The following is a 26,065-nucleotide window of genomic DNA, read 5'->3' on the forward strand; positions in this document are numbered from 1 at the left end:
CCATATGGCACAGATGCTGCTTTGTACAAATAACACAAAAACCCTATATATAAAGGAAACATTTGAAGAACTCACCCAATAGCACGCACATCATTTGAGATAGGTCTGCTTTCTCTTAAATTTTTTTATTGAAACCCTCATTGTGTGGGCTGTGACCACGTCTTGGTGGAACCACACATTTACTTGTACCATAGCTTCGAGAACTGGCATGAAAAAAATCCTGGATTAAGGCCAAATAATGTACTACGTTCACTGTTACAGCACGCCTATTCGACCAAAAAGATAAGAGCCGGTGACCCCTATTCTCGATACTGCACACCATGCAGTGGCCCTGTCTGAGTGAAGGGGTATTTGATGAAGTTCTCTAAGATTTGCTTCACTCCAGTATTGGATTTTAAATAGAATGCTCGCTGCACGACGATTCAGCACGTGTGTTAAATGTAGGCCTCTTCTGAAAAAAGCTCTCATCTACCTACCATTCCATGTTTTCTACTGATAACCATTGGAATACGAATTTTCCACCTGTTTCTCCTCACTTCTCACCTCCTGATGAAACCATCCCCTCTGCGACCCCCTTAGTCTTCATGGCGCCCTTTACAGAAAACACTAATGCCGCTCGTCACCCTGTAGTTTTATTCAATTAAAAAAAAAATATTCTCATTTTCTAACGCTGTTACTTACGAATAAAGTAATTTCTTAAGAATGTTTGGGTACACATAATATTATTTATTATCAATATGTTCTGTCTCCAGACTGCCGACGTTTCACATCCCGGCGGCCGTGGAGGTTCTCACGCAGGGCACGTACGCCCGCCTACCGGCTTGTATCCGCGAACGCCTGGTGCCCCCGGAGGGGCTGAGTGCCGCGCAGCGCCGTGCCACCCTCGCCGCACTCAACCACGTCATCCGCCAGCGCTTGGTCACCTGCGCCCTGCCGGAGAACATGCGGACCTTCAAGGTGACCCTAACCCTTATGTAAAATATCTCGCACTTGTGGTTTGCCTCAGGGAAGTGTTCTCGGTCCTATGTTGTTATAGTTTTTTGCACCACACGAGTTGACCTCTTGAGAAAAACCACTTTCTCATAGGTGCTTAATAACCCATGACAGTAGCCCTTTTTTGGCTCAATATCTACTCAGTACGTATGTTTTGTGCTTATATTATTACTTCTTTTTTTTAATTGAGAATTTTTTTAGTTTTTTTACATTAACTTTTTTATAACGTGTTAATTGCTGTAATCTTGCTAAAATTTAAAGCACAATCTCCATTCCACCGTATAATAAAATTCTGTAATGGGATAATTCTAATTTGCTTTTTCAGGTGGAGAATGGACGTGTCACCTTCCAAGTGGGACAGGAATTTAGTGTGTCTCTCACAGTCATGGGAGATGCTCCCAACCTTCCCTGGAGACTCTTGGATGTGGCTATTCTTGTCCAAGATTCAGAAATTGGGGGTAAAGCACAGTTACTTAACTTTTCCACTGGGTATTTTGTAGATTTTCTGGAGCCTTTCAGATATTGAAAGTGTTTTCCTCCGTTGTTCTGTCAATGTACTGGGAGACTCGTTCGGAAACCAGTGCAAATCTTGAGGATGTTGTGAGATGTGAGAGATTTGCATATATTTCATTACAGTAATCTAGACGCGAAACGACATAAGCATTCACAAGACCTTTGGTTATATCTATTGGGATATTTCTTCCTATGGATTTGATTTGTTGGAGATCGAAGAAACAAGCACTTTTATTGACCTGAAATTGTAGAGAAAAATCTGAATCTAAATGATCACTTAGTAGTTAAAATTGATTCTAGGGGTACATTGATTCTAGGGATCACAACCTGTGATTGAAATTGGAGATCGGTCTTAAAGTTGCTGTCGCTTTTTGTCACTGTCAATAGAAGCTCAATTTTAGATGGGTTAAGTTTGAATCTGTTTGATGACATCCAGTTATTGACGGTTTGGATGCATTGAGACATTGAAAGCTCCACCCACTTTCCGGATTCATTTTAGAGGTCTTTTCGAATCCGCACATTGCAAAAACAAGTTTTAAGCTTTAATGGCCGTATGTCTCATTTACTTGGGGTCAGCCCTCTTAGTCCTCAATATACACATCGCGTCAGACTAGGAGATTTGTTTGGTTTGTTTTTTTTATGGCCGGTTGCCACCTGATGTCGAAATAGGAACCTCTCTTGCTAGCTGGGGCTTAGGATGCCACGGTTTGACTATTGTCCCTCCGCTGCCATCCTCAACACAACGTCCTGCCCGATGCCGCTGTCTCCTAACAGCACACAGCCCGAAGTATGTCCGGGTGGCCTGAGAGAAGGTTTGTGCCCCTTCCGCCTCTTCTACTGTACCGATGCATTTCATCTCCGCCATCAAAGCCGTTGGGGTCTTCACCCATAGCTCTGGGCAAGAGATCGCGTTATACCCCGCAATACTGGGTCCTCATCCAAACTTAGTCACTTTAAACACTCCGGTCTACTGAATAGAAAGGTGCCCACCTCTGCAACGTGGACGCGCCAAATGAGAATTACTCCAGTGAGAACTGAGAAGGCGACTCACTCTCCCAGAAGCCAGGTTAATGGTCTCGTTTAGATATAACAGGCAAGTGTATGCCCACAAACCCTCAACCGAGACCAAGGGGCTTTAGTGAATGGTTAAATGCTTTATTTAAATGAAAAAATAATATTCTTTGCTTGCGTTATTTAGAATTCATATTTACTGGTTTCAATGCTTATTGCCGTTGTGCACCTATGTAAATATAGTAATTTTGTCTGTCACTGTCAATCTAATTTTCACAATTCCGACGGCCATACGGTATGTTAGTTCATCAGCTCGTTAGTAAACCGGGAGAAACAAGTCCGATCAGAAAAACCCAGAGCCGTCAACAACCCTCCGTTGGATGCATTGAGACACTGGATTTTTCAAATTGTTCATATCTTATATAATTCACACTTTTAGATTGATGATTGCGGCTCCACCCCAGCATATTGATGTATTTGCGTTGGATGTTTCCAGAGGGCAAAGCCCTAGTGCACCCGCGCCAGGTGGCGTACATCCGCAGCGTGGCGCAGGCGCGCCTGGCTGCCGGGGGCCGCGGGCTGCATGCGCTGCTCGCCGTGCTGGGCTACTTCTGCCGCTCGTTGCAGCTGGAGCTGCTATACACGCAGACTCTTCGCCTGGCGCGCGACCGCCTGGGCCGGCACGTTCAGGTGGACCACTACGTGCCGGGCCGGAAGCTGACTGTGTCCTACTGGAGGTAGATATGCTCCACCTGTGACCTATTTCCTTGTGACTTTTTTTAATGTAGTCTCCCTGGACTTGTATGTAAATCTTCCAGCGATGCTCCAACAATTCTATAGCTTCCTGGTAGATCGTTTGTCCGACCTCTGCCAACCACTCATTGGGGGCTATAGAATAACTGGTAGTCGTTGGTGGCTAGTTCAGGTGAAAATAGGGATGTTCATCCAACTCAAACACAGCTTTGTGAATAGCAGCTATTGACACTAAGCCTTGTGTGCTGGAGCGTTCTCCGCTATCCACATCCGCTCTTAGGTGGAGCATGTGGACATCATTAGACGCCTCCAAGAGACCCTTTCGCTAACCAGCACTCTCGTCTCCTCCCACTTCAATCCGGCGTCCCTTAGTTCCGCCAAATAAAGCCAAAAGATCGTAATCGACAGCTTTCCAGGACGGTGAGAGCCCGCGGGTGTAAAGAAGGAGCAACTTGGGTTAAGGTTCTCTTGAGACATGTGTTGTCCAGAAACAGTAAAATATTGCAGTGTTAAACCACCTCTAAAACAAATATTCCATATTCAGCCTGCCAGGAATCGACATTCACTACGAGGCCCACTAATCCCAGGTAACTAACTGTATGCTCCCCTGTCCCCCAGGGAACTGGGATGCGAGCTGGGCTACCGCGTGAGCGTGCAAGCGGACGCGGCGGGCCGGCCGCTGGTGGCCGCGCACGTGCCGCAGCTGGGCGTGGCACAGGAGGCGGCGGCGGGGCGCGCGCTGCACTGCCCGCAGCTGTCCATGGAGCGCCTGCTGGTGACCACCATCCACGTGCGCTCGCGGGCGCGCCTGCAGGACCTGCGCACGCTACTCACCGATATGGGGGTAAAGACACTTATTTATTCAACCTTATTGTTAAAATTTCTTTATAAATCCGGCTTGAAGGACCAATATGTGATGATATATTGAATAAGATTTCCACACAATTTTTTGAGTGATTACTATACTGAATGGTGAATCATTGAGTTACATTTTCGAAATGTAATTTACTGATGGACAATGGACGTATACATTTCTGTATGATGAATCTCAGGTGGAGTGCGCGCTGGGCGGGTCGCCGTGCGTGCTGTCGTGCTCGCTGCTGTCGCCGTGCCTGCGCGCCGAGCAGCTGCTGGTGGCCGTGGGCGTGCACTGCGGGGCGCTGCGCTGCCACGTGCCGCAGCACCCGCGCGCGCCTGCCGCCGCCGCGCTGCCCGCCGCGCTGGCTTCCGCCGACCGCGACAGGATCAAGCCACTGCTGGCCGAACTACGGTAAGAGATGAGGCTATTGAGAATATGAAAGTCTAAGCATTTATATACGATCGGGTGGCTTAAGTGATCACTCTATACTCGCATATAGAGATTTAACGTACCCTAAATATGAAAAATTATGTATATCATTCCTCCTTGTGGTTACAGTCATTTCTTTGCTTACTTTGCGAGAGATCTCAGGTTCGATTCCCAGCTGTGTAAACGTGGAATAATTCAACAATGTTTGAGTATGTCCAAATGCTTGCAGACTGTCTGGATTTCCTCCCTAGGGAGTTATTCATATTTAAATTTATTTCAACAGAGGGAAGAGTTGAGGAAATGTGGATGTTTAAACATGGGCAGAATGGTGAATGTTACACAGTGTGTAAAGTGGCCACTTAAACCAGCCAATGACAGGTCATAAGCCCTGTAAATGCCTAGACTTCCATATTCCCTTCTCAAAAATGTTTTCCCTCTCTGTTGAAATAAATTTTAATGTGAAATAATTATTTTAAAGCCGGTTTTACTCTGCATTATTGCAGTGTCCACCTTCACCTTGATCACCTTCCATGTTACAAAATTGATGTCCTATGCACTATTGATTACATAAAGATAAATGTTTTATTTTTATCAGCTACCCCTCATATTATTCGTAGCAGGTCTCTGTTCAATCTTTGAATTATTTTTTTTCCCAGGTACTGGTTGATGGCGCGGCGCTGCGAGAAGACCCTCCAACACCTGCCTGCAGCCGCAGCCGAGCGCCTGCCCCTCCTGTGCCCCCCCACGCACCCCCTCCACCAGCTCAGTCCGCATCGCCTCTACATCACGCTGCACCGCCACGCCAACCACATTCTGGTGAGAACCTAAATATCCTAACCCTATTCCGGTGAGACCCTAATTAACCCAACCCTATTCTGGTGAGAACCTAACCCTATTCCGGTGAAACCCTAACTAACCTTACTCTATTACAATTTTGCATAGTGAAGACATAAATTGGCTACCCTGATCTTGCGATTTGAGTCTGTTATACTTCTTAAAATAAAAAGTTCAATGTTTGCGCACGTGTAGATTTGAAACTGCTAATGATTTCGTCAAAATTATAAATCTTTGAAGCTTTTTTTGACAAGCTAAGTTCTTTAATTTGGACATATATGCCACAAGATGTCGGTCACATAAAGTTGGGGGAGATTTTTTATGTATGAGTTTGGCAATCTTTTAGTATGTTTTCACTTAATTACTGCGGGAGAAACTCACGACTCATATATGAGCCTGCGAGTCCATGAAAACCCTCGATTTATCAGTCATTTACTTTTCTAGGTAGTGGAGATGATGTCTGAGGAGCAGAGCGGAGTGAAGCTGTCCTTCCACCTCGGCTCCGTGCGGCGTTGCGGTCCCGATGAAGAGGATCCGTCTGACGCTGACTCCGGAATTTCCGTGGGAGCCTTTTTGCGCCTCGGATCTCTGGTCCAGTTTGACACTTTTGTACTGACTCACGGGCCATTCACCTCAGTAGACCCGCCCTGTAAGGAAATTCTAAGTAAAGATGATTTTTATTGAACATTAATATTTTATAAATGTAGTACTGGATTTTACTACATAGGGATATTTTTAAGATTGATAGTATTCTTAAGCAAAAATGGAGATGTTTTCTTAAAGGATATGGAAGTCTAGACACATGGCTTTTGACCTTCATTAGTGGCCATTTTACACTCTAAGAGACAAGTTTTTATGTCTTTCTTGCATTAGGCCCCAAGCCATTTGTAAAAAGCGCGAAACTCATAGTGAGAAGATCAATGAAACATCTTTCTTATGGGCGCTAGTAGGAATTTTTATATACAAGTTTGGGAAAGTTTCCCTTGCCAAACAAATTTGTATAAAGTTTCTTCCATTCAACAGCTACTGATAACAAACTCGGAAGTCTTAAGTTGAGCTAGAACGAACAGGTATCTCTTGACAACCATAAAAGTTTGTCAAATTTCATATCTGGGGCATATAGTGCATGGAGAAAAGCAAGACTGAGAGCCGCCAGGAAGAAAACAAATGTCCTGGCTGCGTAATATTAAAATCTGAACTGGCTTCAGGACTGTGGAGCATATTTTCCAGGCAGCACAGGACAGAGAGACCTTTTCCAGAGTAATTGACAATGTTGGGAATACCTGACAGGGTACTTAAAATCAACTCAAATAACAATAATACTCAGCAGGTATTTCCATTATGATTAGAAATGTCAACGCCGAGCACTGGCCGATTCCTTTTAAAATGAATAATCCCAAAAATGGCCACTTCGATCGTCACATGTCCTATGTCATACATAATATTTCATCGGTATCCTATCAAGGAAAAATATGCTTTCAGAATTAATGTTCGAAATACTAGTTTCGAAGAGATTCTTCAAATAATACTGGTAATCTGCAAGCTTGTTTTAGTACAAAAATACCGCAACTGGGTTAAAGATGTAAAATATAGTGTACTTTTTTGTAAGGAGAAATAAGCTGAGGTAATCGACTAGTTTCATTGTTCACTGGGAATGGACTGGGCGCACTTTATAGGTATTTTTTTTGTTGGAAGGTATAAACGGTGGCGGTGATTTATGTTTCTAGCGTAAACAATTATTTTATTTATTTTCCCATAAGCATAGTTTCTTTAATACATTATTATCAAAAATCAGCTGCGCATAATTACTTATTTGGACGATTCGCCCCTGCATGTAGTGTACTCCCGGATGCGGATCGGCAAATGTCAATGACGACAAATAACCCACAATTGAACATTTTTCTTTGCACACTTAGGTCCGAGTGGCAAGAGAAAAGCTACGGCCGCCGGGCGCTCGGTGCGCTCCAAGCAGCCAGCCTACTTCCTTCCCGAGCTGGCGCATGTGGTGGCCGCCGCTGACGAGAGGATTCCGTTTGTGTATCTAGCGCAAGAGGTGGGTTATTTTTTATTTTAAGATGTTTAGGACGAGGACACTGAGATCAGAACCTACCATCAGAACAGACCAATGAGGAAGCTCAGTGGTATTTTTTAAATTTCGTTATTTGTTAATAGACTATTAAACTAAGCCAAAATATTTTTTTTTAAATTACACTGCTTGTCACGTCTCAAGTTATCTTCTCCTTCTTCTCTACGAGTTCTGCTGATTGGTCAGTTGACTTACTGCAAACCGGAAATCTATCAGAACTTTCTTATCATCGGTTGATTCGGCAGAACTAATGACGTCTGGTTACGCCACATTCAATATATGTGTGTTACACGTTGAATTTATTTGCTGCCTACTGGGCCCTGGTTAAGATCTTGCAATTCTTACTGTGGGTGGGTACCACATTTTTGTCTCCGGCCTATTATTAAAAAACAAAAGAACAAAATTTAATAAGAACCGAATTGTCATTGTGAATGTGCTTTGATATTCACACCGCGAGAGAAGTTCCGAACAATAAGGTGTCCGTCCAAATAATGTTCATTTAGAATTTGATCACTAAGATGGTTTGTTCATGTGGAATTAATGGACGACGAACAAAATGGTAATGTAGGATGTAGACAGCTTATCAAGATCTAGCATGATTAATCAAATTTCGGTCATGAAAGAGCAGACGCAATCAAATGATTTTTATATCTGTACAGATAAAATAATGTCTTTTTTGTATCCCAGCTGGCGGCTCGCGGCGTCTGCCACGGCGGGCTGCAGGTGGAGGCGGGCGGGGGCCCGGCGCTGCGTCTCGTGTCCCTGCCGCGGCCCGCGGGCGCCGCGCCGGGCCCCACGCGCGCCCTGCAGCGCCGCCTGCTCGCGGCCGCCGTGCGAGTGCAGCCGCGCAACCAGGCGCGCGTGTGGATGCTTGAGCTGGTGTTCCACGCCACACCCCTGCAGAGCTCCCATCCCAAGGAGCAAGGTAAGGAGATAGGGTGTACTGACGCCTGAGAGCCGGGTTCTTTACAATTTTATGATGCGAAGGTCGTCTCTATATCATCTTCACCACTTAAGTGATTAGTGTATAATAGAAAAAAGCATTGACGAGAGATCCTTGATCCAAATGTAGAAATTAAATGCAGAATGAAAAAGGTCAGAGGTTTTTATTAAAATTAAATTATTATTATTATTCGTTATGGGCAGGCAGCCTATGCTGATGCGCAGTGGCGTGCGTTCCATATAGGCACATAAGAAGTGCGTACCCTACTAGGATTTCATTAAATCAATAACAAAAAATAGTAAAAAATATGCGAGTAACTATTCGTAAAATTTGAAAAATACGCCAGATATAATTCGGTTAAGTACTTTGTCGTACCGATCTGCGTGCCGCCATCGGCCAGGGTCGGCTAAGGCACAAACTACAAATGCTTATTTTGTTCATATTGCAGCTGTTGTTTACATGCACAAAACGTGTATGTGTGGGTTTTTATTTTATTGTAGTTACGTGTTTATGGGTATCTTTATAGGCAGTGCTTTTCTGTGAACTTCGGTGCATTGTTTTAGAAAGAAAAAACCAATACCTTACTGACATCTAGTGTTTTTTTCAATTATCGGTATCAATTATAAAACACGGTCAAATATCAAATGTCAAATAAATAACCTCAAACGCCTCAAATCGATTCTTTCATACAACCGAGAATATGGTCCACGTTTATTTTGTTAATAATAAATTGATATGGAGTTCTGCGAAACTTGTGATATTGACGGAAATGTGTGTTAAACACTGATTTGTGGAATATTTCTTCAATAGATGTCTGTATCCGTTTGTCTTTAATTCTTCCTTCTGTTGGTTTTAGTGAAGTTATAGAGCTGAAACATTTATAGTTATTTTTTTGTTAATTTTTTCACACATTTTTGAGGAACTTCTTCGTACAATTAAATGCTCTAATTTTCACCGCACGCGAGAACACATTTTTCATATCCGATTTCGTCTACCACTGAACTTCCTCATTTGCCATGATTAGACATCTCTCCTCCTGTTGCAGGAATGCGACGCTGTGTGTATTTCCAATACGAGATGTGTGCTGAAGGGGCCGCCCGCGTGGCTGAAGCACTTCTGGCTGATTGGACCACCGTTGTACATCTGCACGAGCTTGTGTACCACTACACGCAGAGAGAACCTTCCGGTAAGAAAATAACCACTGATGCATCTTAAAGAATACAAAATTCCTTTCTGAAATATTGTACATAGTTAATTATTTGTTCAACTGTCATACAAATAAATAAATTGAACAATTTTACTCGACGGTCATTTGACACTTGAGTTGTTAAATAAAAGGTTGTGCAACTAGGAGTACGTAGACGATGCGGTTCTTCTTAAAAAGCCTGTTGGTGATCTTCAAAAAAATGTTGGCAAACTGCAAGAAAAACTATGCTCGTTCGGGTCTTAATATTAATTCCAAAAAGACTTCACCATTATCATAATCTCGACAGCCCTGGGTGGGCTTTGGCTGAATCTAGGAGTCTCTTCCACTCTTGCTGGTCTGCTGCCCTTCCTCTCCAGTTCCTTGCTTCCAACATTGTCGTATCTGCACTAATGCAGTCCATCCATCGCATTTTAGGCCTTCCTGCTCTTCGTCGTCCTCGTGGCACAGAGAGAGTTAGGCATTTTATGGGGTTTTCGTCGTTCATTCCAACGGATGGAGTTGATTACATCGAGCGCTCCGTAGATACCATATAGCTCCCTATTGTAGCGATGACGCCAATAGTTGTTTTCTCTCGAAGGGCCATAGAAAAGTCTGAGGATTCTTCTTTCGAAAGTTGCAATGGTTCCCTCAATATTCTTTGGCATAACCCAGGTTTCGGAGACATATGTCAGGATTAGTTTAATCGGAGTTTTGTACAGTATTATTTTAGTTTTTACCAAAAAGACTTATGTGCAACAAATCCTGTCCTGACCCTGATCAGTCTCTCTATAATCATGGGTAGAGGATGGAGAAAGTCGACAGCTTTAAATACTCGAGATTCCACATAACTGAGGCTTGAAGCATGCACAAAAAGATCGCAACCCGATGCGTGTTGTCTGAAACTCTAGTCTATACTCATTCAAAACGAAATGCAGATTGTTTATCTCTTGTATAATGCCAGTACTTCTATAAGGGGGCGAATCTTGGCACTTTACCAAAGTTCAAAACACCAAACCTCAGAAACTATAGGTATGTATATGTAAGTAAGGTCTTAATACAAATAATTAATTAGTCTTAATACAAGTCTGTAGCAAAAGCCATGCAGATTTTAAAAAAATATGATAGCCTCTTTCTTTTTAGTATTCCAGTTTGTCAGGTCTGTGAACCTACGCTGGAATACTAAAAAGAAAGAGCTACTCTTTTAATATTTTTATTTAATTTTTTTTTTTTACTTTTGCCCGAGTACTTAAAAAAATGTTACCCGCCGCCTCTAGAGAAATGTTTTGATACAATTTGTATATTGCTTATTGGATTCCAGAGCGGGAGGCGGCCGAGACGCACGTGTCCATAGTCTCGTACAACTACCGGCGCCTGGTGCTGGGGGCCGGGCCCGAGGGCAGAGCCCGCTGCTCCGTGAACTGGGCCGGGGGGCGCCTGAGGCTGCGCCCCGCCGCCGCGCCCCCGGCCGCCAACGCGCACGCCCTCATCACGCACCAGCTAGAGGCCTTCCTGCACAGGTAATGATGGCCTCAGGTGGAGCTACCACTTTTTCACCAACCCCCATTCAGATTTTTTGTTTTTGGTTTTATGGAAAACTTAATTTAGAAGTCTTAAAATTGAGGTTTTGCTCATAGAATTAACTGTACTATTTTTGGTTTAGGAGTAATGATCTCCTGCAGCTGATGGCCGCTCTGAGAGAGACGTACGCCCCCCTGGTGGCGCTGGGCCGCCTGCCCTCCTCGCCGCACCTCGGGCTGCAGCACGCGCGTCCTCAGGTTCCCGTGCAGACCTTCACCCTGCTGCCGCATTCATGGAGAAAGGTGAGGCGTTGCTATTACCAGGCTCCTTCCGCTACCTGGCCAGATGATAAACGCTGCAATATTGCCTGAGACATTGGCAAAGAGCACTTTTATAGGATGAAAATTATATTTTGTAGTATGCAAATCAGTGTTGCCTGGTATCAGCCAATCCTTTACAAACATCGACGATTACACATTTGAAATTGTGGAACAGGTCACATATTACACACGGTCAACAATAAAAATAATGTCAGTGAAGATATCGGAAAGAGGATATTTGCGGCAAACCGAAGTTGCTTTGGCCTCATTAAACAATTACAGTTGCGTCTACTATCCAGAAAAACAAAGACCACATTATATAAAACACTGATTATACCAGTTCTAACATAATATGTCTCAGAGACCTGGACACAATGAAACAAAATTGGACTCCTTTGAAAGGAAAATACTCCCCAGAATCCTTTAACCCAGTGTCAATGAACCTATTTTGCACTACCCGATGAATGAACCGGGCGTGGTTCACCCATAATTAAAAATACATTATTTATCACTTTATATGTGTATATTTTTTATTTCTTGCATGGTAAGCTGCAGTATATATTTTATTGTAAGAATATTTTTTTTAAAAAAATAATTTTTTTTTAATTAGACATTTATTCAACGAATTGTGAAGCTTTGTAAAAAAGAAACGACGAAAACTTTCTTCGAAATAAAATAAATCCAAACAAACTGAGATTCAAATAAAAATAAAAATTTTCTGGTGTGTTCAGAAAATAACGGGAATTTTCAAAATTCGCGGGTTTGGAGTGTCCCGTTATCAATTTTTCATTATGTTGGTATACATGCCCCTGAAATATGTTAAAATTTTCAGCTGTATTCGTTACTTTGTCTGTGGCAGCCGCTAAGGTTAGACATGTTTTTATTAGCTTGGCGATTTTCGTTTGTTAAAAAAATGGATCAAAGAATTGGTATCAAAGTTTGCGTAAACTGTAACAAAGTGTGAGAAATGTTAACAAAGGCCTATAGTGAGTCTGCTATGAGTAAAACAAGAGTTTACGAGTGGTATAAGTGTTTCCAAGATGGCCGTGAAGACGTTGAAGTTGACAAACGGCCCAGACGCCCCAGCAAATTGATTACTTGGGGATATTTTTCTGTATCGTATGTGCCCGAAAATGTTATTCAAACTATGAACTTGTGTGTGAGGAACCCAAACACACTTTAAACCTACCTATCTTAGCCCACGCATGAGGCACTACTAAAACAAAGCAAGCTATCGATACGTCAGTCTTTTTACCAGCTACTGAATGGAAGGGGATGTGACGTTTTCAATTCTTTAAGTAGTAAGTGTTTAAAAAACACCCAGGTTCATTGACACCGGATTAAGGGTGGTCCGACATGGAGGAAAATATTGAACATGGCTCATTAAAATTAATAGATTGTGTTAGCTAGGACATCTGAAACTTCCAAAAAGAGTCTTGTTTAACGACCCAGTATGGCAAAAAAGTGTCAGCAGGCTGAGACTCCGGCGGTTGTGTGATGTCGTGGCAGACTGTCGGAATCTGAGACAGCAAAATTGGAAGTTGGCAACCAGAGACAAGACAGGATAGAGACATTTCTCGGAGGAAGTTAAGACCCACTGAAGGTTGTAATGCTGAGGATAGACAGATTGTATTTAAATCAGTACTGCTTGAATTATACCCATCTAGCTCCAAGCTCAACCCCCAGGTTTACAAAGTATCTGAAAAACTCCAATTATCTGTAGTTAAAATTTAATGCAGATTTATGTTCCTAGGTCCGGGTAGTTTACCAAGGCTCTTACTGCCTGGAGGTCACAGTGCGCGGAGGAGGCACGGTGGCCGTGAGGGACGGAGCCTACTCCCGCTTCGACAGGAGCTCGGTGGTGGGAGAGTTCACTCCGACTCAAGGGCTTAAGGTAAAACACCATTGATAATCCTATCTGAAATGAAACTTGGGAAACGAATTCTACAATACATTATTATGGTACTTTACAATATATTCTAGATATTCGTATATATAAAAAGCCACACCATAGTCACGTTCTCGCATAATATTAAATACAAAAATTCTTTTTTTTTTTTTACGTATTCTATACAAATCTTAATAAACAATATTTTGAGTTTGTCCAAATTTCTGTAGACAAGAACTGGATTCAACTCCCTGGGGAGCTGTTTATATTAACATATTACAACAGAGATGAAGAACATTTAAGAAAAGGTAATATAGAAGTCTAGGTAAATAAAGGTTTCAGCTCTTTAACTTCACCAACATCAACAGATGAAAGAATTGAAGGAATATAGATGTTCAAATATAGGCAGAATGGTGAATGTTACACAGTGTGTAAAGTGGCCACTTAAACCAGCCAATTGACAGGTCATAAGCCCTGTAGATGCCTAGACTTCTATATTACCTTCTCTTAAATGTTCTTCATCTCTGTTGTAATATGTTAATAAATCTTAATAAGAAAATAGATTGAGTTTTCTACTGACATTTCTTGGTGGAACTGCATTTTAATTATAACAATAATAATACATATTTTATTCCACTTTTATTTATCATTTTTACCAGTGACTGGGTTTCGTCGTGACCGACATCGTCCTGACAAAATTATAAATAAAAGTTAAATAAAACTATATAAGTATTTTTATTATTATGAATAAGGAAATATTAAAATCAGAAAGAAATCACAAAAGAAGACTTTAAAATTTATATTAGAGTATCCACTCCTATGGACACTTATCGTAACATTTTTTTTTTTGAATATTTAACCGATTGGACGGTTTGAAGTAAACCTTATTTGACTAACATTAGGGTACTTTTGTTGCTGACCAATTACTTCAGTCCAATGTCTTTCGGACTAAATGAGAGACACAATTTCGTGGTGGTTAAGACCCTTGGCTCATGCACGGAAGGTTCCTGGTTCGATTCCCGGTGAGAACACAAATGTGATTTTCCTGGAGCCTGGGTGTTCTGTGCTATTTACCACTATAATTAGGCCTTCTGGGCTGGTATTCCAAACACAATTATAGCGCGTAATAGTGGATTTTTACGTACTAAATACGCGTTATTGCGTTCGGAATACCAATCCTAGCCTGTTGTGGTGCAAAAAATCAAATTAAAATGAAATATTTAAAAATATCTTTAGAACTGTAATTTAGAAAGGAAGACTCAGTAAAATATAAGAAAGAAGAAAAGAAAAAAAAAGAAATGATTTGTGGAACATCTTGCGGAATGGATGTGACTTTGTTTTATTCTCTTCTAGAGCTTCCTGTCCCTGTACGTGTCCGAGAGCGGCGCGCGCGTGGTCTCGGAGGACGACAACCCGCCCTCGCCCGTGTCCCCGCGGGACGGGGGCGGGGGGCTGCGCTTCCCCGCGCCCCTCACGCCGCCCGCCCCCCACACGCCGCACTCCGCCCCCCACACGCCGCATCCCGCCAGCCCGCACCAGGTGAGTTCAACGTTGCCAGTGAGTCCTTCGGTACGTACCGGGGAGTGAATTAAGGTTAGTCCTCCGACTCGTACGTAAGCCGAAATTTATGTAGTTAGAGTCTTCCGACACGTAAATTAATGTTGCTTGAGAGTCCTCCTACATGTTGTCGAAAGTAAATCGATGTTAAATGTTACTAGACGGTCATCTGAAACATACTAGAGAGCGAATAAATGTTGCTATAGAATCCTCTCTAAGAAATGACATTTCCGTGCTCGGTTTACAGGGACATAGTGGATCCTTCAACCTGACGTCTCCGCCCATGGGGGGCGTGGCCCACGCCAGCCCCGCCTCCCCTCAGCACCCCGGCGCCTCCCCCCTGCCAGCCCTGGCCGCGGCCAGCCCGGGGCCCGCCTACTTACCCCCTGGTAAATATTTGTCTTCACTAAGAGCCTGTACACAGCTCGCTTTGCACAACATGCGACGAGCGTTTTACTGGTTTGATTCAGAAATAGGCGTCAAAGTTATGTACTCTTCTGTCATTATAAAAAACGACGGGTATAAAATGATTTTGATTTTTTCTCCAAATTATCTTCTGAATCACAGATATATTTTCAAAATCAACATGGATACTGTGGAGAAATATTTTCATGCTTAACTTTGAAAAAGAAATTATGTAGTTAATGAGAGGACACTCTGTATTCATTTTCTAATTCACTAATTTTATATAGATTCCCTGGTATTAGAAATGTATACTTATTTATGCAGTAAATTTTTAAAATAAATGATTATGTTTTAGGAAGCCCTTTCACTGCTTGGCCCGGCTCTCCGAGTGTACCCAGACCCTCCCCAGCTAGATCACAAGAACTCAAAGGTTAGTATTTTTAAGAGAACTGAAATCGCCGAGGCTGTAGTTGTAGTATTTTCCATTCTACTACATTTCTTAAAGTAAAGCCGACAACCAAAATAAATTAATTGCAGTAAACATTCACGTGAAATAGCTTGTAATCCATTTTGAATCAAGGTGTTTTTACAACTTACAAAAAACTGCCTCAAATCAAAATGTTTAAGTAATTCATAAGAATGCAAATATTCAACTCAGATTAAATTTTCATCGGGATGTTTTGTTCATTGTAACGGTTTGTTTCCAGTGGCCAAGGGCGCGGGGCGAGTGCTGGTCGGGGGGCGCGCCTGGGCGGGCGCCGTGGCCACCCTTCTGCCCGCGGGTGCCCTGGAGGCGCTGTGCGCGCCCTGCGAGCCCCCTCCCGGCGCCCCCGTCGCTGCGCCTCCCATGGCGCCCCTGGAGCGCTTCCTCGGCTGCGTCTACATGCGTCGCCACCTGCAGCGATTTATTCAGCAGGACGACACCGAGGTAGGCCCGCTGGCTGAAGGAAAGACATTAGGGAGGTGGACTAGACCAGTGGTGTCCAACCGAATTTGCACAAAGAGCTACTTTGAAACCATTGCCATCTTCGCGGGCACCGCCCAGTTTAATCTTAAATGCTCAAGGCTCGTTTTACTCTTCCTACATTATGTATTTATTTTAAAGAAACACAGTCGGCAATGATATAGTAACATTAAAAAAAATACAGTTTAAAGACAGACCAGCAAAGTTTCTAAATAAGAATCATACATATTATTAAATTGTGTTACAACAAAAGGGTGTGTTTATGTGTATTTGTATGAGAGTAAGTGTAGATGTGTGTTTATGTGTATTAGTGTAGGAGTAAGTGTTCAGGTGTGTGTAAGTGTGAGCATCATCAAATAGTAAATGGGATCATATCGCAGCCAGAAATAAGAAGTCTTAATTTATTTTTAAATAAATTAAAGGGCATGTAAAATATATATTTAGATGAAAAAAAAGCATAGTAAGAGCAAGAACGATAGAGGAAAGAGTGTTGTGCATAGTTAGTGCTACAGACAGGCAGCTGGAACAAATACTTATTTCTTGTCACGCGAAAGGGGACATTGAGATTAATTTTGGAGAGTAGGTTAAAAGAGTTTACTTTATTATTTAATAATTTATGTAAATAGCATAATTCAGATACAGTGCGTCTATTTTCAAGGGTAAAAAATCCATTTTGTTAGGCAGATTGGCTGTAAGTACTAAGCGTTTTATTGTTTTTATAATCTAGGTATTTAAAATATTTTCAATCAACATTTTCAATCCTTTCTATGTTTGTTATGTATTCTACTAACTGATATTTATGAATATACTTAATATTATAAATAAAATAAATTTATACAGTTAGGTAAAATAGAAGCTTTGCACAGTAGGCAAACAGCTTTGTCGTTTACACTCATAAATATTAATTCATCCTCCCATTGAAATGATAGGTTTTATTAGTCTTTGACGGCTCTGATTCCATTGCCCATGTTAGCAGACAAAACTTTCAATGTAAAAAATTACTAACTACACAACTTGCAATACAGACGCTTTGGATAAATTGGAATAAACGATTGACGCACACATTATTGCCATGTTCGTGTTTGTGATACTATAGATAAAAAATGTTCTAACCTGAAAATGTACGTGGCTACACTTACACTCTTTAGCCATAAATTTATAAAGACATGTATTTTCAAATGTCAAAAATTACATCATAAACTTTGCAAATCGATATTAAGTATTCTTCTGTCCATCTTTTTGTTTGCGGGCGCCTAAAATATAGGTCGCAAGCTACCAGGCGCCCGCGAACTACAGGTTGGACACCACTGGACTAGATGAATGGGTAGAGACATTGAAAAGAGACATTAAGGAGATGGACTAAATTAATGTTCAGATGAGTTCGACCAATTTGCATTCATATTTAAATTTATTTCAACAGAGAGGGAAAAAGTTTTCGAGAAGAAATTTGGAAGTCTAGGCATTTACAGGGCTTATGACCTGTCGTTGGCTGGTTTAAGTGGCCACTTTACACACTGTGTAACATTCACCATTCTGCCCATGTTTGAACATCCACATTTCCTCAACTCTTCCATCTGTTGACTTTTGTGAAGTGAAAGAGCTGAAACCTTTATCACGTGGGTGAGATTCATCCGGCTGAACCAAATCACCTAGTATAAAAATTGGAAAATTGTTTCCAGGCGTTGCCTAGTAGGTGATTTGGTTCAGCCGGATGAATCTCACCCACGTGATAAAGGTTTCAGCTCTTTCACTTCACAAAAGTCAACAGATGGAAGAGTTGAGGAAATGTGGATGTTCAAACATGGGCAGAATGGTAAATGTTACACAGTGTGTAAAGTGGCCACTTAAACCAGCCAACGACAGGTCATAAGCCCTGTAAATGCCTAGACTTCCAAATTTCTTCTCGAAAACTTTTTCCCTCTCTGTTGAAATAAATTTAAATATGAACAACTCCCTAGGGAGGAAATCCAGCCAGTCTGCAAGCATTTGGACATAATCAAACATTGTTGAATTTGCATTCAGTTTATGTCTTTGAATATCATTGAGTTAACTTCCTTTATAAAATATAACTTTGGGTAGTAGATGGGTTTGTGCCTTCACAAAGAGGAGTGACATCTCTCATGTCCCTTGCCCAAAAATGAAAAATTAGTTTCAGTTAGAACATTGATACTTTGAGAGAATTCTTTTGTAAGCTTTTTACTGACCAATAACTGAATAATAAGTTACCCAACTTCAATCTACCTCGATTTCTTTTTGCTCTAATTTGCCTGGGCTGTTTGTAGATTGCTTTTTGTTTGATTCTGAGCGTGATTTCCAGTTGACGCTGGTGTCGTGTTCGGAGCCTGGCGTAGTGATGTTCCGCGCAGAAGCCTGCGGCCTCCAGGGGAGGGTCGCCCTCCACCCGGTGCACATGCAGAGTCTGCACCTGTCGCTGGCCCCCCTCCCCGAACACAAGGACCAGTGGAGCATGGAGGAGCTGCAGGTGAGACTTTACTTTAAGATGCAAAATTTACTTTAAGATCACTTTTTCATTGCTTTTGAAATCATACAGCGAATTGGAATTACATCAAAAATTTGCTTTAATATTAGCCCTATGTAAACCTTTATTGGAATATGGATATCAAGTATGGAGTCCCTACTTTACTAAAGACATCGAGCTATTGGAAAAAGTCCAAAGATGTGCTACAAAAATCCCCTAATTACTCAAAAGGATGCCTTACCACGGTAGATTAAAAGCACTAGGACTTACATCATTGGAAGAACGACGGAAACGAGGGGACTTGATAGAAACTTCTAAGATACTCAGTAATTAATATGCCTGCCCCCTGCGTGAGATGTAGCAATTAAATCCCGACACAAATTTACAGGGTCATAACTGGAAGCTCTATCGTCCCCAATTTCACCTCAATCCCAAGATAAACTTCCTTTCCAGCAGGGTAGTTTCAGGCTGGAATAAATTGCCAAGTCTAATTGTCCATTCCATTTCGGTCAATCAGTTTAAAAACCATTTGGATGCGTTTTTGAAGGAAGAAGAACTTGGAAAAAAAGCAGTACATGAGATATAGGCGCATCAGCAAAGGCTGCCTGGCTATAACCAATTATAATGTTACGTGTCCTCGGCACGGGTAACCCCAGTGAGGTCACATTATTTTTATTATTAATCATAGTTTAAAATTTATTATAGAAATAAAAGACGAGTTATACTTTAATCCACAAATTTGGAATATCCAGTGACCGGTTTCATCGCTTTCGCGACATCTTCGAGACTGGTATCTTTATTAAGGAGTTCAATGTATTTACACAAAACAGAGGCTTACCTCTTTAGACGGTTAACTAATGAGTTGATATAATGTTATTTGAATGAGTTTAAGTATATTATTTTTAGTATACTTATATATGTAAACTCATTAAAATAACATTATATCAACTCATTAGTTAACCTGAAAAAATTTTGATAATGATCCTTAAGATAAAAATAACTTTATTCAATTTACTTTCATATAATTTTGAATTCTCTATCCTTACCTCTGTTTTGTATAAATACGTTGAACTCCTTAATAAAGATACCAGTCTCAATAATTGGCAATCCGGATGACTGGAGTTCAGATAAACGGAATTCTACTGTATTTGGGTAAATGTGAACATTAATTCCTTCGACTTTCGACTTCCGTCGTCATCACCTAAGTACTTTCGAAACGACTCAAATTTTTACCGGACACGGAGCTATGAGAAGTTACCTATATAGGTTTAAATTAAGGAATGATGACTATTGTCCATGCGATGATATTTCTTCACAGAGTATCGAACATCTGTTATTTCAGTGCCCATTCTTCAGTTTACAATGCCATAATCTTGAAGCAAAATGCAGGAAAGATGGAATATCCTTAACAGATATCCCCACTGTAGTTAAAAGTAGTTATCATGCGCCACTGTTCTTGAACTTTACAACAATGGTGATTGGACTGAGTGTGATCGAACATCCATTTCCAAGACAAACAAAAATGATTTTTTCCGAGTACCTTAGCCTTGTACATGACACGTAAGGCTACTAAATACAGGGGTCCAAATATATATAAAAATATAAAAAAAGAACATTAATTTAACAATGTATGTTTATATGATACTGTGTTTATTACAATTCTCGCCCAATGCGGCCGCGTGGTGGAAGGCGCAGTATCGTTATTTAATTTCCACACCGCTGTATGATATATTTGTCCGCAGGTGATGGAGAAGTACTTCGAGTCGCGCGTCGTGAGTCCTCCTTACAAGCCCAACTCGGTGTGGGGCTGGGCGCGCGCGTGGGGCGCCCCGCCGGGCCTGCTGCGCGACCTGCTGCAGCTCATGCGCTGCGAGCTGGCGCCCCCGCGGTCCTGGGCGCTGCAGTGGGCGCTGCGCATCCCGCCGCAGGCCGCGCCCATCGTGCCCACGGCGCAGCCCGCCGTGCTCATCGCCAGGAACAAGATACTCATCTTCGTGAGTCTCCCTTTCAGTGCTCATTCACTCGGATCGCGCGTCGTCGGCCCCCCGACTTTGTGTGGGGCCAGCTACACGACCCGCTTCAACTTGTAAAGATTCGAGTTTCTTTGTCAAATGGTTCTCGGAAGAACCCTTGCAATGCTGGCCCGTGGTTCAAAATTCTATTGTTTTCTTTATTTTCAGGAGTGCTGTTCTAGTTAAAGTGGTTTGTGGATTTTTATTTTTTGCATGCGACTACACTTTGCTTCATATATGGCCACACTGATGATCAATCATTAAACGACATAAAATAAATAGTTTTATAATTGACATTTCATAGTTCGATAATGTTTTAAATGAAAATCATCTTCTAAATTTGTTGCAACTGAGGGAAAAAAATTTTTAGAAGGGAATATGTGGCATTTACAGGGGTCATTGGCTAGATTAAGTGGCCACTTTATACATTGTGTAACTTTCACCCTTCTGCCTATGTTTGAACATCTACATTTCCTCAACTCTTCCATCTGTATACTTTTGTGAAGTAAAAGAGCTGAAACCTTTATCATGTAGGTGAGATTCATCCACGACAGGTCATAAGCCCTGTAAATACCTCAAAAATGTTTTCCCTCTGTTGCGACAAATCTAGATCTGAATAAATCCCTCGGGAGGAAATCCAGCCTGTCAGCAAACATTTGGACATAATCAAAACATTGTTGAAAATCATCATGTTTGGTTTCACATTTTTGTAGATATTTTATGTTTAAGCATCAATGTGGCTATATATGGAAGCAAAGTGTAGTCGCAGGCAAAAAATATCAAATTTGTTTCTCCTCTACCCCCGCAAGAAGATTCAGAATAGCACCCCGGAGATCATTTGGCGCCAGTTGTGTCAGTTCATTTAGTGCTATCCAGGTGTGTCTCGAGGAGGCGAACTAACATTTCACTCCACGATTGCCAGACAGAACGCCACCCTAGTGATCCAGTGGACTCCTGACTGCGATTCATGAATTGATGGAATATCTGACTTGCTTGGACATTTGGACTTAAATTTCAACTTTTTTTTTCTTATTTTTATGTACATTTTTTTCTTCTTCCGATTCGGTTCCTCAATGCTGAAGATCGTGATCACCATGTACACTTCTGATCAGTCTGTTCCACTCCAGTCTGTCCTCAGCCCGACTCATCAAATTTTAGCCCCGTAGCCTCCTTTATTTAGTCAGTCCATCTATATGGGATTCTACCGCGGCTTCTCCTACCTTCAACTGGGCCAGACATTATTGCCTTTTCTAGATTGTCTGGCTCACGTCTAGACGTGCTAAAGACAGTATCCTTCTCAAACACACCACTGATAGATGAGTTGTAATATGGAGCTCTTCCAGTATCGATGCATTCGTCCTTCTGGATGTCCGAGGCACACGCAGCAGCCTTCTCCGACACCACATCTCGAAGGCATCGATCCTATTCATTTCGTATGCACGCATTGTCCACATGTTTTTCTGCCGTACGCTAAATAAATTATTAATGTATATACATACAGGTGTTATTTAAACCCTGTCACATCCGAAATCACGGTGATCAGTATAAGCAAGAAGACATATTGGCACATTTAAATAAATTTTTAGAATGACTAAAATCTTAAAAAATTAAATATAGAAAAAAAACAAATGATTGCTTATTTCTGCTGGAGAGACAGCACAACCGCGCCCCCCTCACTTCTCCCCTGCAGAAGTAATCAACCAATTGTTTTTTTTAAATATTTTATTTTTAAAAAATTTCTTCATTCTAAATTTTTTTTTTAATATGCTAATATGTCTTCTTGCCCATACTGATCATCGTGGTTTCGGATGTGACAGGGTTTAAAGAACACCCTGTATAATATGATAAATAAATATGAAAATGCAATCGGCAGCTGTGCCTGAGTCGCGGGGAGGCGCAGGTCGTCCTGCCGCTGGTGTACGACGTGGCCACCAACGTCACCCAGCTGGCCGAGAAGAGGGAGCCGGGGGCGCACCACTCCCCCAACTCCTTGCTGAACCAGGCGTCCGTCATGCTCAAGAGGTAACCCCGCCCTGATACTATTATAAAATATGTTTATGTTTTCCTTTCTCACACCGATTCTAGTACAAAGGGGAAATTCAGTGCTACAGGAAATCAGATAAAAAAATGTATGAAAACTCACCGATGACAACCCGTGACGTCACGGGCGGAGTAATTTCAAAATTACAAAACTTCACAGCGATGCATATTTTTTTTTACCGCTGACTTTCTAATTGAAGAGAAAAGTGGATCTGTGTTATTTAATGAAAATATAAAGCAAAATATCTTGTGTTGAAGATCTGAACACCAGTATAATTTATTTATTGCGAATGCAGTCAATTTGTAGAATTCCATTTTAATTGTTGGTAAGGTATCTTAAATATTAGCAGATTAAAGTCTACTTTAAAAAAAATATATATATACTAGAGTGTATAATGTCAAACATGACAAAACGCGTCACACTGTCCACTCATGTGAACTGTACTGTAGCTGTACATTAAATCTTCATCTATGTAAAAAATTACCTATTCAAAAATTTGGAATAAAACGCTGTCATCAATTTTTTCCATTTTGTAATTTTTTTTGCTGCCTTGTATTTTTAAAAATATATGAAACGGATTTAGAATAATTAATTGTTTTTTCCAAATCAATATGGATATTGTGGAGAAATGTTTTCATACATAAATGTAAAAAATAAATCTAATAAAAATACGTTGCTAGAAAAATGACAAATGTTTGGCCTTGGTGGTTGTGACGTCAAGATTCGTGACAATGTTCTAAACAAATTTGAATGAGCAGGAACAAATAAACATGAATCGTGACGTATTAGGGGCGTGGCCAATGGAATGACTGTTTTTGCGGGAATCCAGAATCACAAACTTAAAAATATTTTTTGTTACTAACAATTAGCAAAAAAATTCTTTTTTTACTGGACAGTATTTCATAACCTTTATTACTTTGAAAATGTAAAAAAAAGGAGTGATATTTTCCTATTGTGGACTGGCTGCTTTCTGCATAACTATGTTCATTTCTACTTTTTTTTTTTATTCAACTTTTTGTACATAATCTTAATTGTACATTGGTAAGCTTATTCCCAAATGGCAATTTCTTCCAATTAATCAATAAAATAAAAGTTAAGTTTTTATAATTCAAGTTACAAAACATATTCAATAGAAAATAAAAAAGTTAAAGAAATATAAAAATAGAAATAACTGGATTTTTAAAACCTTTCATGTCGTAGTTCCATAATATAGAGACTTCGAAATGAAAACCAGAATGAAACATGTCACAGAGCAGTAGAGTGAATCTTAGTTTCGTAAAAAGTAGCTAAGACAAATAAACTGTTATTCTTCCGAAATGTGTTCCAACTCTATATAATATGTTCTTCTCCTTTCTAAACGGGAGTCTGATCTTTGTATACTAATTGAAGCGATCGTTCGTATGTCAGGTTCGCCGAGTTCAGTTCCAACCATGGGGAGTGCTCGCTGTGGCCCGCAGTGCGCGACCTCATGTCCGGCCTCACCGCCCCCCAGGAGGCCGCCGCGCTGCCGCCGCCGCCGTAGGGCTCCGCACACCGCAATACTGTTTTATACTTAGATCCTATTTAATAAATGTTTTGTCAACTTGCGTGTTTTTCTTTCCATCAAACCCATCGTAAGCAACGTACAAATTCAATCCAGAAGATGTGTTATTGCTTGCAAATGTCAACAATAATATCAAAACCATCACGCCGTTCCCTGTAGGGGTAGGCAGAGAGGATAGAATGCCACATTTCAGTTTCAGTGCTGCAGAACAGTGTTTATTTGTTTTTATTTTTAATACATATTACAATTTGTTACTCATTAAGACTTTTCGGTGGGACACTTTTTTTTACATCACTCTGTCTTTGCATACAGACCTCGCTTCCTCTACATTCATACTTCTCATGCACGCATAATTATTCCCACTTTTGACGTGTCTCTCTTAAATTTTTCGCTGAATTTGGTAATGCCATGTCTTTCTCAGTTTTCCTCGTTTTCTGCATCCATTAACATTTTCACCGTAAAATCTTTTAGCCGTTCTTTCGCAGTCCATTTGCTCGACATCTCCAAACCAACGCCGCAGTATTTTTTTGATTTGGTCAATAATGGCGGGCTTAGCCCTTACATAATGCACAGATCTTGACATTTGTGCACCAATCATACATCGTTTTACCACACATTCGCCTGAGAGATAACATTTTGACAACATTCAGCCTACTTTCATCCTTTTTTTTTCCAATTTCGTACTTCGTTCCCATATGTACATAAATATAATATAAAATACATATTGCAACAGGGTTTATGACCGATAGGTCATTAGCATTCACCATTCTGCCCATGTTCAAACATCCATATTTATTATGGAAATCATTTTTAAAATTCAAGACCAATAAAAGAAATATTTTTAAATGAGCACGAATGCCCTTAAACCTTAAATCAACCTTGGTAAATGGCAGAAGGCAAAATAAGCTGTTCAATAAAGCAAATCAGGCAATCTGTTATGTAATAGTTGGCACCAGAACTCTGGTGTGAAGTGCTAATTTTGCCCCCTGCTATTTTGCCAAGGGCATTCGCCCTCGTTTAAAATTATTTCTTTCATTGGTCTTAAGATGCGAATGTGTGGTAAAACGATGTATGATAGGTGCACAAATGTCGAGATCTGTGAACTGTGTAAGGCTGAGACATGCATTATCGACAGAATCAAGAAAGGGGTGCTGCGTCGATTTGGACATGTATAGTGAATGGACAGCGAAAGAACGGCTAAAAGGATCCAACGATGCGAATATTGATGGATGCAAAAAACGAGGAAGACCGAGAAAGACATGGCATAATCAAGTCCATCAAATACTTGAAGATGGACATGTCAAGAGTAGGAATAATCGGTGTGCGTGCATGAGATGTATGAATGTAGAGGAAGCGAGGTCTGTATACAAAGACAGAGTGATATGGCGTTCTATCCTCTCTGCCTACCCCTGGAAACAGCGAGATGGTTTGTTGTTGTATTTTTTGGTTAAAAATATGATTTCCAGAATAAATATGGATATTTGAACATAGGCAGTATGGGGAATGTTACACAATCTGTAAAGTGGCCACTTAAGCCAGCCAATGATAGGTCATAAACCCTGTTGAAATATGGTTATTTTTCGTTTCTATATAAATAGTATCTCTAATATAAATAATCTTTTGTAATATAAATAGTAACGAGAGCGACTCTAAGTTAGTACAAGTTCTGACGATGAGTTGGTAACCTCAAAACCAGTTGACATATAACTCTTAATTAGAGTGGTTTATACA

The 26,065-nt window shown here is 41.0% G+C and overlaps 1 protein-coding gene across 2 annotated transcripts in view; it reads left to right on the forward strand.

Annotated features, from left to right (window-relative positions):
- Positions 1-24,373, forward strand: part of MED14 (mediator complex subunit 14) — a 28,827-nt gene extending 4,454 nt beyond the window's left edge. The window contains exons 3-23 of one of the 2 annotated variants that reach the window (XM_088223855.1): positions 753-957; positions 1,319-1,451; positions 3,014-3,254; positions 3,889-4,114; positions 4,323-4,540; positions 5,215-5,374; positions 5,837-6,056; positions 7,309-7,445; positions 8,166-8,403; positions 9,467-9,607; positions 10,926-11,124; positions 11,268-11,427; positions 13,199-13,339; positions 14,687-14,872; positions 15,138-15,279; positions 15,651-15,725; positions 16,003-16,223; positions 18,577-18,741; positions 20,481-20,732; positions 22,624-22,772; positions 24,199-24,373. In XM_088223855.1, the coding sequence (XP_088079981.1) occupies positions 753-957; positions 1,319-1,451; positions 3,014-3,254; positions 3,889-4,114; positions 4,323-4,540; positions 5,215-5,374; positions 5,837-6,056; positions 7,309-7,445; positions 8,166-8,403; positions 9,467-9,607; positions 10,926-11,124; positions 11,268-11,427; positions 13,199-13,339; positions 14,687-14,872; positions 15,138-15,279; positions 15,651-15,725; positions 16,003-16,223; positions 18,577-18,741; positions 20,481-20,732; positions 22,624-22,772; positions 24,199-24,313 (3,724 nt within the window). In that variant the 3' untranslated portion in view covers positions 24,314-24,373. The remainder of the gene's footprint in view (positions 1-752; positions 958-1,318; positions 1,452-3,013; positions 3,255-3,888; positions 4,115-4,322; positions 4,541-5,214; positions 5,375-5,836; positions 6,057-7,308; positions 7,446-8,165; positions 8,404-9,466; positions 9,608-10,925; positions 11,125-11,267; positions 11,428-13,198; positions 13,340-14,686; positions 14,873-15,137; positions 15,280-15,650; positions 15,726-16,002; positions 16,224-18,576; positions 18,742-20,480; positions 20,733-22,623; positions 22,773-24,198) is intronic. The other variant, XM_088223856.1, reaches the window with a different exon arrangement.
- The last annotated feature ends 1,692 nt before the right edge of the window (positions 24,374-26,065 follow it).

This window comes from Micrasema longulum, unplaced genomic scaffold (assembly GCF_059751315.1).
Source record: "Micrasema longulum isolate JH-2025_06_02 unplaced genomic scaffold, ASM5975131v1 h1tg000252l, whole genome shotgun sequence".
Lineage (NCBI taxonomy): Eukaryota > Metazoa > Arthropoda > Insecta > Trichoptera > Brachycentridae > Micrasema > Micrasema longulum.